The 15,946-nt window shown below is 37.6% G+C and overlaps 1 protein-coding gene across 1 annotated transcript; it reads right to left on the bottom strand.

Annotated features, from left to right (window-relative positions):
- Positions 1–769: 769 nt before the first annotated feature.
- On the bottom strand, positions 770–2,288 carry LOC137952026 (dof zinc finger protein DOF2.4-like). The gene is made up of 2 exons (XM_068799080.1): positions 2,086–2,288; positions 770–1,957 (listed from the first exon to the last, which is right to left on the bottom strand). The coding sequence occupies exon 2, from the start codon at positions 1,939–1,941 to the stop codon at positions 991–993; it is 951 nt and encodes a 316-aa protein (XP_068655181.1). The 5' UTR covers positions 1,942–1,957; positions 2,086–2,288; the 3' UTR covers positions 770–990.
- Between the last annotated feature and the right edge of the window lie 13,658 nt (positions 2,289–15,946).

The raw sequence follows: 15,946 nt of genomic DNA, 5'->3' as shown, positions 1-15,946 counted from the left end.
ATGTGGAAACGTACAGACCCATACAGGATGCCGTGTTTGTTGGCTTTCTCTGGAAGTGCAGCTGCAGATTTGGTCATTGGGAACCGAGTTGTTTTGACATGCTTATTTCTCGATGGCAAACAGGCGGGTAATATAAAATGGTTCAGAACTGATCAGAGGGAATATGTCTGCAAGTTTGCAGGCAACGAATCGCCATTCTCTCGCTATAAGGCTGCACTCTCGGTCACTTCTTCCATACTGCAAGAATCGAATCAAATTTCTGTTTTTGGCAAACCTGCCCAAACGCTGCTTTCACCCTTCCCTCCCCTCTTCTTACTAACGTTTTCATGAAAGAATCTACACTTTCCATCCCTCTACCACCGCCATTATCACCCACCTTTACTGTATTAGAAAGAAAGTATAGAACCTCCTCGGAGAACTCAGCCGGATCTCTTTCTGTGTTTATTTTCGTAATGCTTTTGAAAGCTACCTAAAAACAACAACAACTGAAAGAAGAAGAAGAAGAAGAAGAGAAGAAGAAGAAGAAGAAGAAGAAGAAGAAGAAGAAGAAGAAGAAGAAGAAGAAGAAGAAGAGAAGCAGAAGAAGAAGAAGAAGAAGAAGAAGAAGAAGAAGAAGAAGAAGAAGAAAGAAGAAGAAGAAGAAAGAAGAAGAAGAAGAAGAAGATGAAGAAGAAGAAGAAGAAGAAGAAGAAGAAGAAGACAAGCAAAGAAGCTAAAAATAACCAAAGGAATGGAGTTTCTTCAGTTTCCGAAATCGTGAAATGATAAATGAATCAAAAAGGAAGAAGAGCCACTAGCTCGTTTCCCATCATTTGAATTTCTCGAGAATTTGTTCCTTGATACGTTCTCATCATAAATTAAACATACATCCAAGCACACTTAGAAGACCAAAAAAAGAGAAACCGCACAATAACGCTACTATCCTATTCATATATCATGACACAAGACAGCAAAAGCAAAGCGGGAGATAACAGTTTAACCAAAAGGATCTCAAGGAAATGCACCGTTAGTGGTAGATAGATCAGACCATGAAAATGGAGAGCTCCAGTAGCCCAATTCCCCCGTGGTGATTGGAGCAGTTTCCATGATGGAAGAAGTAGAAGAAGAAGCTGCATTGCTGAAAGCTGCTGGGGAATTATCGGTGTAGTAATTAGCAGACGATCTGAGCCTTTGGTAAAGGTCTTGAATTCCACTGTTTGGAGCTTCACCCAGAACCAGGCTGTGTTGCAAGGGGTGCTGCTGTAACTGCTGCTGTTGTTGATGCTGCTGCTGGTGTTGATTGCTCCTCCAGAATGAGCTGCACAGACCGATGGGAACTTGAGGTGCCAGAGACATGGGATCCAGGCTCAAGGCTCGCGCGTTTAATGCGCTCATTTCAATTGTCGAATCAGAAGCCAAGTGTGATCCTACCAACCCCACCTCTTCCTTGATCGCGACGGAATTCAGGATAGGGTTAGGGTTAGGGTTTTGAGCAGCTCTGAGCAAGGCCAGCAGCTGTGAATTATGCGGAGCGGGCCATAAGATGGGGCTGGAAGGGAGCTCGTGATCGAAACCACCGCCCAAACCCGTCTTACCGATGTCGGCAGGTGCAGACTTGGACTTCGCAGTGGCAGTTGAGACTGTCGGGCTCTTGTTCTTCCGGCACCCACCTCCGATAGGAACGTTGCGCAGTGCCCCACCTTTAGTCCAGTACCGCCGGCAAGTCTTGCAGAAATGGCGAGGCTGGGTGAGGTTGTAGTTGTTGTAGTAGCAGAACTTTGTGTTAGACGAATCACACCTCGGGCACCTCAGGTTATGTTGCTCCGAAGAAGACGTCGACGAGGCAGACGACGAGGAAGACCCTTCAACGACTCCACCCGTAATGGAGATTTTCCTCTCCTCCGCTCCCCCTCTGCCGCTTCCCACTCCCACCCCTCCACCTCCCAACAGCTCCTGAATCATCTTCCCTCCTTCCTATCTACACCACAATCCAAAACAAGAAAAAAGAAAAAGAGTGAGATCGATGGAGAATGGAGGAGAGACGAGCTTAGAAGAAAGTAGATTTTGGATGCGTAAATGAGAGACGAGAGGTGAATAGAGCTTTGCCTTTCCGAAATTTCAGTTTGGATGGTTGTGTTGGAAGCTATCTATCTCTTTTCTGTGTCTTTCTTCTCCCACTTTTGTAATATTTTTTGTTTTTTTTTTGTTTTTTTGGTGGTGGTGAAGACTAAGGTAGAATTTTGTTGCTGAAAAAGAATAAGAGAAGAAGCAAGGGGCTGAAGCTTTAATATAGATGGAAGAAGAAAGAAAGAAACCACTCATCTGATCACCAAAGCGGTTTTTGAATGATGAAAGTGGAATGTAGGGAAAAGTATTAATAAATAGAAGGGTGACCCTTTTTCCATGAATTACCCTTTGTATCAATACCATCGAACCAGTGGTACCCTTTGTAATACATGTCACTTGATACACAACACGTATAAACGATATAAGCAATACTCTCTACAAAGTAATGTCCTACACTCGCAATTTAGATCGAACTTTGAACTAAGCAAGTCGCATCATATAGAAGGACTCAACCCTTTTAACTCACTCTTGACCCGACTTAGTGTCAATTTTTTGAATATATCATGTCGGTAGCCAAAGAAATCCGATACATATCGGCCAATACATAACATGTATCAATGACATAAGTAATAGTTTATACCTTAGGATACACAACACGTATAAACAATATAAGCAATACTCTCTACAAATTAATACGTCATATACTCGCAATTTAGATCGAACATTGAACTAAGGAAATCGAATCATAGAGAAGGACTCGTCCCTTTTAATTCGTCAAGAGTCTTGACCCGACTTAAATGTTAATTTTTTGAATATATCATGTCGGTCGCGGAAGAAAGCCGATACCTATCGACCAATACATAACATGTATCAATGACAAAAGTAATAGTTTATACCTTACTAGACTATGATATAGATGGGGCCTTTAGGGCATTATGGAGTGTGAAGTAATAATTTTGGCCTCATGATCACATAGATAATGTTGAGAATCTAAGTATGAGGTGCAAAATGGTGTTCTATTAAGAAATATTTTGTTGGGGTTTGTGGAGTGGAGAAGAGTAGTTTTGTTGTTGAAGATGCTTGTTCAAAGACAATGATAGCCGCTTCAAGGGGAAGGCTCTTTCATGGTGTAAAGCCTAATACTCCCCGAAACTTATGGCTTGAATTCAGTCCATCTCCATTCATCTCATCCCCCCACATAAGGGGAGGAGACTGGAGAGAGATATGATTGGTTTTTTTCTTTTTTTCTTGCTCACCCATGATGCCTATGCACACGTGTATGCACGTTCATAAATCCAGGATTGGAAAAAAAAATTGACCAATCTGATGTTATTAGAGTTCACCAATCTGAAAAAAGAAAAGAAGAAAACCCAGGATGATGCTTGATCACTGTGACTTTCACTTTGGGACGTGGGATTAACAATTGCTCGCTCTGGTTGGATCTTTGAAACCAGAGATTCAAAGGGTCAGTTTGTTTTTATTTTTATATCTTATAGTTTTGATTTCTTTTCTGCACAAAGGAAGAGTAGGTTGGCCTCTCATGGAAGCTTAATATTGCTTCATGGCAAACCCATTATAGATTGCTGAAAAGTTTCAATCATTTCTCGACTGGAATGATTCATCCATTTCTCGACTGTAAAAGAAGAAGAAATATTAAACCAGAATGCAAAATGCGAAGAAAAAGAAGAAAGAAAAAAAATTATTCTTTTAATCTGTTTCTTCTTTTACGTTTTCCGAGCTTTTTCGTCTGTAACGATGCAAGAGCAGGGAGAGGAGAAGGAGAAAGCAAAAGGTCAGGGGAGAAAGGGGAGGAAAGGCGAGGCGGTGCCACGTATAGAGGAGACCGCAGGTACCCTTTTAGTGAACCGCGCGTGCCGTCCGGAACGCAAGACGGGTCCGGCCGAGAGGGGGCACGAGAAGTAGCTTTTGTGCAGCGTGCGGTCACCGGAAAACGACGTGAGAGAGGCGGAGGTGGACCAGACCGGCCGCGGTCGCAGACTCAGCTCTCCCCCATCCTCGAATGCCGGGCCACCCGGTCAGTTGCTGTCACCACGTCTTCTCTTTTTCTCTTTTTCTCTCCCCTGCCCGAGATTCCCTTACGGCCGATTCTCTCTCTCTAACCATCCCACCACCGCGCCGCCACATCGACGGCCCTGGTTACAAATCTACGTAGGAATTCCGAATTTGCAATTCACTTTGACTGTCTCCATGACATGCATGCATGCATGGATGTAATGGCGATGCCTCCATCTTTCTGGGTGGGGCAGCCTCCTGTCCCCGCCTTATCCGGCAACACAGCCTTTCTAGGGTTTCCCTCCATTCCCACGTACGTTTCAAGAACTTATCATCATCATCATCCCTTCTTTTTCCGGTTCAGGCTGGTGAAGACTGAAGACTGAAGAGAGATCGTAGAACCAGCTGATCAGTCTTTTTTAGGTTTTTATTTTTTCTTTCTTTCTTCACTCTCAATCTTCATCAACACCCATTTCTCTCATTCTTGACCTTATTATGTTCCAGTCACTGTGTAGATGGGGGCAAAGTGCCAAACCCTAAAGCGAAGTGGTTGTCACTGTCATGCACAACCAGAACCAGAAACATCTCTCAACCTTTCAAACACAAATTTGGTCAGTGGGTGAGGAAGGAAACTGACCCTTTTTAGGGTTTTGGCCCTTATGGGTCTTTTTATTTGTTCGTTTCTGTGGCCTTGATTCACCCAGCTACATCCACCCCCCTGTTCACATAGCTCCAGAAAAGGAAGAAAATGGAGGGATCCTGGAACTCCTTGTCGTCTCAACTGGGTCCACTTTGTGTACAAACTTAGATATGGGTGGGAGGGGGAAGGAGGGTGGCTGGGTTGGTACCTCTGATGGGAACTCCAATGGAGGTAGGGATGGACTGACAAAAGCTGGAACGGACAAGATCCCCTGTTCGGACTACCACAGATCATGTCTCCAGCCATGTGAAAGAATTCCCATTGGACTTGTAAACAAGCGGCGGGTGATCGAAGGACGATGTGCTGACAGATGCCTATTCTTTGTCTCCTTTTTCCCCTTTTTTAATTGCCCTGAGACCAACAACAAAGATCTGGGCACTCTCCAGACTCTACTGGATTCTCTTGCCTTCTGCTAACAAGCCGCAGTAAGTATTAAAAAATTTGTGTAAATCCGTGTTGGGAGATCTCTTTAACAATCTCCAAGATCAGGAGTTCGGCCAGTTTCCATGTGAAGATCCCATTCCTATGCGATCAACAGAGGTTCCAGAACTGCAATTCATGGGAAATCTGCTAAGTCATCATGCCCGTCATACGGCTTTCTCGTTATCCTCGAGCTTGTCTCATCAACCAATGATATTTAGCACCACAACGCAACAAATAAGCTTTTCATAGATTTTAAAAAAGAACGAACGACTCTCTGGTGCAGTCAATTATATTCTTCTTCTTCTTCTTCCCCTCGTCCCCAAACAGAAATAGAAAAGAAAAGATTGCTACCAGTTTACTCTCATGAACAAGTCTCAAATGGTGAAAATCTAGATAATTTTTTGAAACGACAGAGTGCGGCTGGTTTTAACAGATGTAGGTTGTTATTGCTGAGGAATATTTTACGGAAAGAATGAAGGATGGAAAGGAATAATAAACTAAAAAAGAGCTTGTGCTGTCAGCCTGCAGCATCTGCCGATACCTATCTATCAGCACAAAGATCGAAGAACAGTCTCCCTCTCTACAGATTTTCCAGCCTTCATGGATGATCACTTTCACGTCCAGAAGGTATGGGACACCTACACCCTTTAGCCTTTAATTTGCAAGGTACCATTGCCATCTGACATTTACAACACTTTGATTGGTTCATTGATGCCCACCATCCACGACATTCTCATACTGAACCTTTTCTTGCTCTTGAGCTAGCTCCATTGGTAAACCTTTACCAGGTAAGCATAAAAAAATTCATCCATTTCTTATTTTTTTATAATAAAAAAATGAGTTTTACATTGTTCCAATAAAAAAACAATGAAATAATAAATAATTGTAATTATCTAAATATTTTAATTTTTATAGCCGCACAAATAGTCCTCGAAGTTGAAGTTTAACGACTGATAATTGACGAGTGATGACTTAACTCGAAGGGATTCGACCAAAATAGAAGAGACTCTAATACTATTCGATTAGTCCTGTCTAAAGTTCGATCCACTTGAATCATAAATTGACTCGACGAGTTAGAAAATTATGGTGTAGAAAACTATTTAGAAGATAATGACAAGGAGAACAGGCATCCCCCACACCAATTCAACATGAAAAAATCAAACCAAATCCTCTAGTGGTTCGTTGGTCAGTCCAAGGAATAATAAAGGGGTCCTACTATTTCATAAGATGACGAAAAATAATAATATGTCACACTCATGGCATCCGTGTAACCTTACCCTACCTCTCCTCCCTCATTCACCCCACGCTTTCTTCTTTCTATGATTAGGGCTAAATTCCAAGCGTGTGAGGTGCACCCTCTCATCATCCCCACAAAGGCAGATTAGTGCTAATCATATTATGTTTTACATTTATTTAAAGATAACCCATCATTCCTCTTGATCCTTTCCCAGTTCCCATCACCTTTTGATGACACCATACCTCAAATTATTATCTCTCAAAGACCCAAAACCCATTAAAAATGCCCAATTGTATCTTAGGCTCCCCCCAAAATCATGCTTCAAAGACCACTTTTAGAGCTCTAATTGCCTTTGTTTTATAAGGACTAGGAAAGAGATTATAAAATCAGGTTAGTGGGTCATTGGAAGGATGGGAAGAGCACTAACCATCTAAGAGATGTTTTGGGTTTATGTGATTTGAACTTGGTTTTTGTCATATTTGCTCCTTTTGGATCAAACAAAGACAATATCATGGGATTTGGAAAGTTGTGACTATGATGGTTGTTTCTCTCTTTTCCTCTTCCCTTCTCTGGTTTTTTGGCATTGCAATTCTAAAGTGGTCTAAGAAGGCAATGTCGTGTCTAACAATAAAGACAGCCGTGTGTCACGCTAAGAGCCATGGGTGGGGGCAATATAAATTTGATCTGATATGTCTACACCTTTCTCCATGAGAAGGTGACATTTGCTTGGTTGATTAGGGTTCATGAATTCATGGAGTCACTGTGATCATTATTGGAGTGAATTGAGTTTAGCAAGTAATAGCTCATCTATGTCGGCAACATATGACTGTCTCTTTCTTGCCTTTTGGGATAGGAAACCGATAATGAAGCTTAATGGTCCTAGTTTTGACTAGGAAAAGAAAAAATAACATTTCACTCACTGCAAGAGGCGGGCGTATCAACCTTACATAATATATAAGTTTGATAAGTCTCAAATTTGAAAGATAACAAGGATTTATGTCACATTTCGAAACCAAAATAAACGTTTCCACTTGCATAGTGCCTGTTATATTTTAAATAGTCAAATAGTTACAGTACCTGTGATCAAATAGATAAAAAATAAAGAGAAAATGAGAGAGAGAGAGAGAGGCAACCAAAATTTGGTTCTGATTTTATGTTAAAAGAGGGAAAGATAAGAGAAGGCACTCTTGACATTGGAAGAGAAGAGAAGAGGTGTGAGGTGTGAGGTGTGGGAGACAATGGTCTCCACCTCCCCAAAGAAAATAAGGCAGTTTTTTTTCCAAGGTGGTAGGTGTGAGAGTTGATGATTACAGCACCTGTACTAACCTATAGTTTGATGATAATAAACTAAGTTACTTACTTTAGTGTATAAGTAAAATTTGTGAAAAAAAAACTAAAGTCATTTTCAAAAGAGGTGTTGACCCCTTTCTAGTTGGAGTCGAGCCAAGAAAAGTTACTGAAGGAGTAAAAGTTAATGAAGGAGTCGAGCACACCTGAATGGAGAAACCTTATATAGCAAGTAAAAAGAAGAAAATGGAGTTGCACCAAGTTATAGTAAGTTTTGGATTAAAAAATAAAATGGACTATGTTACAGAAAGTAATAGAGTCGAGCACACCATAATGCAGATATAGTTAGTATAAAGAGAAGATGGAGCCAACACCAACTTACATTAAGTTTTGAATTTAAAATGGAGTCAACCCTAGTGCTACGGAAATTGAAGGAGTCGAGCACACCTTAATGGAGTCAAGCCCGTATAAAATGGGAAGATGGAGTCAAAATTTAAGGATTCAAGTCCTTAAAGTAGGAGTCGACCCTAGTCTGAAAGAAAAAAGGGAGAGGTGGAGTCGACCCTGACAAAAGTTGTAGATGGATTTGAGTGCTCAAAGAAGCATTCAACCACACAATTGACCATTATAGCCAAAGGATTTGACAACTCCCCCAATTTTCTAGAGTTCATAGGTCTCCAGATTTTGTACATGACCTACCAACATATTCAGCGACAAAAATAGGATTTATTGATTTTTTGGATCATATTCTCACCAATTTTTTTAAAATGCCAAAAATCAACCTTGTCAACTCCAATGACTAGTTTTTTGAACGTTGAGAAATGTGCTATATATATATATGTGTGTGTGTGTGTGTGTGTGTGTGTGTGTGTGTGTGTGTGTGTGTGTGTGTGTGTGCGTGAAACTTGTTCACAAAAATTTTCAAGCTCACAAGTGTTCCCAAGTGATTTCTCAAAGTGCAACAGCCATTAAAAGCTAAGAAAAGGTGTTTTAAGTGCAGTTTGTCATTGAAAGCTAAGTATTTAAGTACAATGAGTTTTAGATCTGTGTTGAATACTTGTTTTCTGATTTGTAAAAGGTGATTTCATTATCAAGCCTGATTTTCATATCACTTGACTTGATTTTAAAAATCCTTCCATATGGCTAGCCTTTCAAAAGTATTTAATAGCTTTGATATTTTTTTATATTTATAGTACTACTAAAAATTGCTAGGAGAATTACCATAGGAGTAATATAATCAATTGATACTTCACCTTTATATATGCTTTATAAGAGGTGTATTGATACATTGAATGTAAGTAACCCTTGCAAAACTGCCAATTTCAATTGTGTTGTAGTCCTTAATTGAGACCTAGATGTTTATGTTTAGGAGTTGTTAACCATACGTCCCAAAGTGTTTTGGGCAGGTGCTGTAAATTGAGTCTTTTGAGGCTCTATGTTGTAGATGTTGTTTTGTTGACTATAGTGGAATTCTTAATTCTAGGGTAAGGGCTCCCTGGGAGTGGATTAGTAATTTGAAATATTGATTATGAACCACTATATAAATCTTTGTTGTTGTGGTGATCTATCTTGTTTTTTTTGTTTTAACTCCTACTTGTGCAATCAAGATATAAATTGGCTTTAAATTTTGATAAAACTATTCACCCCTCTTTAGGTTTATCCTTGTATGACCTTACAAGTGACATTAGAGCAAATACACTCATTAAGTCTGGTCAAATGTCAGGTTAAGTGTTAAATATCTAGAAATGTTGAGTAATTCTTCTCAGCGTTTGCTAACGGTATTTCAATAACAAAATCTCATTTGATGGAATGAACTACTCTCATTGGATAATAGAATAAAACATGTTCTTCTATGTTATGAATTTGATTTATGAGAAATCAATACTCAAGGACTCTCCATTCCCATAAAATGGGAAGTGACAAAGGAATAGCTAGAAAAATTGCCAAGGGAATATACTATAAAGGAGAAAAGGAGAGTGTCCTTGGACCACAAACCCTTAAAGTTGCTTTTGTGCTCTCTACGTGCCATGGAGATCCTAGGGTCATTGGTGCAACTAGCACCAAGGAAATTTGGGACAAATACAAGTAACCCATGAGGGTACTTCTCAGGTCAAAGAGGTAAAACTAATTATTCTCACAAATGAGCATGGGAACTTTAGAATGAAACTATGTGAATCCATTGAAAATAGGAGTGAAAAACTCCATGGAATCCTCAGTAACTTAGCTCTCCTAGAAACAACCTTCACTGACAAACAAAAGGTAGATAAAATTCTAAAAAGCCTACCTAAGGAATGGATGCCCAAAGTTATAGCCATAAATGAAAAATTATAGCCAAAGTTATAGCCATAGTTATAGCCATAACTATGGATGAGTTAATGAGAAATCATCTCACATATGAGATGAGTCTTAAAGAATTTAAGAAAGAAGATAATATGCAAAAGAGAATCAGTAATGTATTATTGGTAAATAATGATGACTTTGATTATGATATTGATTTGGATGATGAGGCTATTGCTCTTTTTTGTTTGAAAGTTCAAAAGAGCTTCTAGGTTCATGAAAGAAAATAAAACAACAAATGGAGGGATGACAAACAAGTCAAAAGGACAACAGCAAATGCTTTAGATATGGAAGTAAAAATCAATTTATTGTTTGATTAACAATCAAAAAGAAAGAAACCAAAAGACTTCAAAAAAAGGTCTTGAGAGCTGAAACATGGGATGAAGCTCTTCCCTGGTCAGAAAATGAAAGAGAAGATCTAGAAGATGTTACAAACATAACCTTCATGGCCTTTGAAGTTAAAGTATGCTCTGAACTCGATAATGATGAGTTTGAGGAAGAAAAATTAATTGAAAAAATGTGAATATCTTCTTGCAAAAAAAATAAGAGGTTTTTAGAATTAATTTGGAAACAACCTCAGGGGGGGTTAGTCAACATGAATCATGAGATGAAGTTCATCCCGATTACTTCGGTCAATCAAAGAAATCATTGGTGGTGCACCAGTGACAGTGCTAGCTTCATTTGAAAGATATAGGTTATCGGGATGAAGCCGCCTCTAGCTTAAATCATGGAATCATGAATTCGCCCAAATTTTTGATTCATCCACTTGAAGCCATCGGTCAAAAAGCATCTCTTCCTCCCGAAATTTTTTTTCTTCTCTCCTGCTCTCTTCTCCCTCTCGGCTTCTTCGTCTCTTCTCCCTCTCGCTTCTCTCCTCCTCTCGGCCTCCCTCTCTCTCTTGCACTCGTTCTCCCTCTCGCTTTTCCCTCTCGGCCTCCCCCTCTTCTCCCTCTTGGCCTGCAACGAGCGACTGAGGCTGGTAACGGGCAATGACGACATTCTTGGGGCTTTACGGTGAAAGGGCAGCTTCGGCTGGTGCGGGATGAGCCAGCGATGCCGACGCCTGACGTTAGACGCAGGTCGAGGATGGCCGTCATCGAACCCCCTCTACGCGTGGTTGGAAGTCGAAGACGACCTCTAGTGCACAGAAAACAAAATTAAAATTATTTATTGAATAAATTAATATTTTTTGAATATATTGATAAAATAAAATATTTATTTATTTATTATATTCATTTTTTATTACTGTATTAAATTAGTGATTTAAGAGTGGTCAATTATTTTTTTAATTATTCTTTTTTATGTTAAAATATATCTTATGTTATTAATAAATTAATTAATTAATTTAATACATTCGCTTCCGTAATTTTTTAATTTTTATTTATTCCTTTTTTATAATTAATTAGTGTACAATTAATTGTCACACGTAATTATTGTATTAATGTACAATAAACTACAAACATTAATTAATATAATATTTTATTTAATTAATTTGTATTTTAATATATTTTAATTCTACATTAAATTACTTATTAGTGTAATAATCATGTTTGTTTTGGTTAATCTGGTGTTTAGGTATATATGTTCTATTTTAAGTATATTATTACAAGTTACTCATTATCTTGTTTACATCATATTTTTTATTTTGGGGCACTAACACTAATAATTATTTTCTAGTGCACTTAAACTTGTGTAAACTAACACCCAACTTGAACTTGAACTTGAATTAAATCATTGACTTGAATTTAAAGTTGAACTTCAAGTAATTATTTAGGTTGACTAACTGCCCTTTAATGTGAAAAAGAAATGTTGAATTTAAGATCTCATAACAAGGTCCTCGACCAAGGTAGTGAAAAAGGAGAGGAAGAAAAATGAGGAGAAGAAAGGAGAAGTGAGAAAGAAGAGAGAATTCGGCTAGAGAGATGGACAGAGAGAGAGAACTTGGGAGAGGAGAAAATTCTAGGGAGGAATTTGAGAAAGAAGAGGGGTCTTGAGCATCTATTTATAGTTTTGGGATAATATACAATGACTACAATGCCCTTAGGGCTGCAAGCTTTTTTAAAGGAAAATATATAAGTAGACATATATCATCTTCTTTAATTACACCGTTGTGTCATCCTTATAAGAAAACCTTTTAATTACCTCATATGCCACCTCCTTGACGTGGGGGACGTATCTACTTTGATGCGACTTCGAAATGTCTTCCAACAAAAAAAAGTTAAATATAATTCACATTGAGGTTGTTTCCAAACTAAATGCCTTGAGCGAAGAGCATGAGACCTTGGTCAAGTTGCACAATTAATGTACTAAGAAAAAAGATGACCTTAATAAACATAATGGTCGTGTAAGTTTAAATGAACATAAGACCTTGAAGGCCATGTATGTATCTCTAAAAAATGAAAGAGATTGTCTTAAAGGAGATTTTGAGAAATTCTCCTTGAGTCATAAGAGATTGAATACGTTTTATCCAATCATAAAATGTTGCCCAAAACAAAACATGCTCCTACTATGATGAAAATGCTAGTCTTGGAAACTTGAATTATTATTTTGTAAGACCTATCACTATTGAAGTTTTTAACATTGTATGGGACTCAAATGAGGAAGCTTGCACCTCAAACAATCAACTAAAGAAGTCAAAGGCAAGGTGGTGTCTAATAGTCGAAAAGTTTCTAAAGGAGTCGAAACTCCTCTAAGAATTCTACAATGAAAATTCCAAGGGTGAAAAATGCCACAAAGAGTAAATCAGTTACATGTTTTTATTATAGAAAAAGAGAACATACCAGCATAGATTGTAAGTATAAAAAGGAAAAAGGGTAAAATCAGCACTCATGGCAGTGCTGACTCTTATGGATCCACTCAAAGGGTACCACACTACCCGAAATATGTCTCAATGTCCATAGGAAAGGAGGAACATGGTTCCTAGACAGTGGATGTTCAAGACACATGATCGGAGACAAGAGTCTATACATCCAGCTAAACCTCAAGAAAGGAGGAGCAATCTAGTTTGGAAGTGGGGAGGGCCATATCAAAGGTACGAAAACTATAGGCATACTCTCCCTCCCTACTATGCTTAATGTTCTTTATGTTGAATGACTTTATTAAAATATTTAATTTGAGAAGTCAATTATGTGACAAAGGATTCAAAGTTAAGTTTGGGTTGAATGGATGTAAGGTACTTTTAGGTTCTTTGATATTTAAAGATAAAATAAAATGAAACATGTATGTTCATAAGATGGATGATTTACTTAAAGAAAATTTTGCATGTCTTATAGCTAGTAATGAGAACACTTCCTTGTGGCATAGAAGATTAGGTCATGTTGGCATGAAATTCTTAAAGAAACTCTCAATAAAAAAACATTGTTCAAGGTCTCCCAATATTAAGTATTTAAGTCCCAAAATTTGATTTCCATCATAATGTCTCTACAAATTCTTCATATAGTTTTGCATGGCTAGTCTAGGTGGAAATTTTTTTTTTAAATTTGTGATAGTTAATGATTTTTCTTGTTATACATTGGCATTATTTCTTGCTCATAAAAGTGGTGCGTTTAGAGAATTTGTGAGAGTGAGAAAAAAAAACAAATTTATTAGGATTAGAAGTGATAGAAGAGGTGAATTTATGAGCGACTTTCATAGTGTTTGTGAAGAGAAGGGTTATAAACATGAATATTTAGCTCATAGAACCACCTCAACAGAATGTTGTCGTTTAAAGGGAAAATAGGATACTTCAAGAAATGTGTAAAACTATGCTAAATGAGTTTAGTTTACCTAAATTCCTATTGGTTGAAGCTGATAGCACAACTTACTACATCGTAAATAGTATACTTGAGACCTAGTTTAGGAAAAACTCCTTATGAGCTTTAGAATGATAGACCACCCAATATTGGGTATTTTGAAGTATTTGGATGTCGATGCTACATTCGAAACTCTAAGGACCATCTAGACAAACTAGATTCAAAATATGATGAAGGAATCTTTCTTGGCTACTTAAGCAAAAACATAGCCTATAGAGTATTGAACAGAAGAACTATGGTAATAGAAGAGTCAATTCATGTAAACTTTGAAAAAAGTGACCCTAGAATATCTACCCCTATTCAAAATAACAATGAAGAGGATGAAGAAGAAACATGTGAGATTCAAGAAAAACTTCAAGAAGTTGATCTTGACAAAAACCTAGAGCAACCTCAAAATTTGTCAAATCTGAATGAAGGATCTAGTTTGGAACCACCAGGACCAAGAATTTGATAGATTTCTCCAACAATTCCATTCAGCCAAACACTAGAGGAGAAGAAGTGCATGAGTTGCCAAAGGCTTGAAAATATAAACTTGATCATCTTAAAAAAGCACATAATAGGTGAACCTAGTGACCCTAAACTCACTAGAAGCCAAGCTAGAAAAGAAGTAAATCAAGCCTTCTTTATCAAATAGAACCTAAGGATTTTAGAGAAGCACTCAAAGATCTCCATTGAATTGAAGCTATGCAAGAAGAACTAATCAATTTACAAGAAATCAAGTATGGGACGGTCCCATTACCAACTAATCAAAATATCATATGGACTAAATGGGTATTTAAGAACAAGTTAGATGAGCTAGGAAAGATAGTAAATAACAATTCTAGCTTAGTTGCACAAGGATATTCTCAAGAAGAAGAAATTGATTATCATGAGATTTATGTACATGTGGCTAGGCTTGAAGCCGTTAGGACCATGTTAGCCTTCCCTTGCTATTAAAAATCTTAGACTCTACCAAATGGATGTGAAATCAGTCTTCTTAAATGGTCTCATAGAAGAAGTGTATGTAGCCCAGCCACCAGACTTTGAAGATTCATGTAAACCAAATCATGTATACAAACTCAAGGAGGTATTTTATGGCCTTAATCAAGCAATGAGGGTCAAGAATGAGAGGTTGAGTCTATTCCTAATTGAAAAATACTTCATTAAGGGAAAGGCTAATACCACATTATTCATAAAAAATAGTGGACATCATATATTAGTGGTTCAAATTTATGTAGATGACATAGTATTTGGATCCACAAATGAGAACTTGTGCAAAGAATTTTCAAAAATAATACAAGGCAAATTTGAAATGAGTATGATGAGTGAGTTGAACTTATTTCTAGAACCACAAATGAAACAAAATGAAGCTGGAATTTACATCTCTCAAACAAAATACATTAGGGAACTTTTGAAGAAATACAACATAGATGACAATTGAAGTGTAGCAACCCCACTCAACTCCGTAGCTAAATTGTGCAAAGATAAGGCTAGAAAGGGTGTAGATCAAACCAAGTGTAGATATATAATTGGAATTCTTCTCTACTTAACCGCAAGTAGACCTAATGTTCAATATATAGTTTGTCTATGTGCTAGATTTCAATCAAACCCCAAAGAATCGCATGTGATGTTTGTGTTGAATTTTTGCAAAAGAGAAATATTTCATTGACTTGTTGCAATTTGAGTACAATGAGTCTCTATTTATAATAGAGAAAACAAGTAGAATTTAATTACAATTAAACTCCCTTTATCCCATTTACACCCAAAATTAAACACTAAAAGATAAATGATAAAAGATTTTTTTGAATATTTTGGAGCATATTTCTACCAACCCATTTTTTTAGCATTGGGAAATGTGTTATATATGTGAAACTCAACACTAGCTACAAGACCAACTTGTTCACATGAATTTTGAAGCTCTCAAGTGCACCTAAGTAATTTCTCAAATTGCAAGTGTCATTAAAAGCCTAGAAAGGCTGTTTTAGGTGAAGTTTGTAACTGAAAGCTACGCATTTATGTGCATTGAGTTCTAGATCTGTGCTTGATACCTGTTTTTTAATTTGTAAAAGGTTATTTCAGTATTGAGCCTAACTTTCATATCACTTGACCTAATTTTAAAAATCCTTCCTTATA

This window comes from Aristolochia californica, unplaced genomic scaffold (genome assembly GCF_029961685.1).
Source record: "Aristolochia californica isolate CCGP_79_NKW_82.1479 unplaced genomic scaffold, dmAriCali1.0.hap1 SCAF_15, whole genome shotgun sequence".
Classification (NCBI taxonomy): domain Eukaryota; kingdom Viridiplantae; phylum Streptophyta; class Magnoliopsida; order Piperales; family Aristolochiaceae; genus Aristolochia; species Aristolochia californica.
This window is presented reverse-complemented; position numbering and strand designations above follow the sequence as displayed.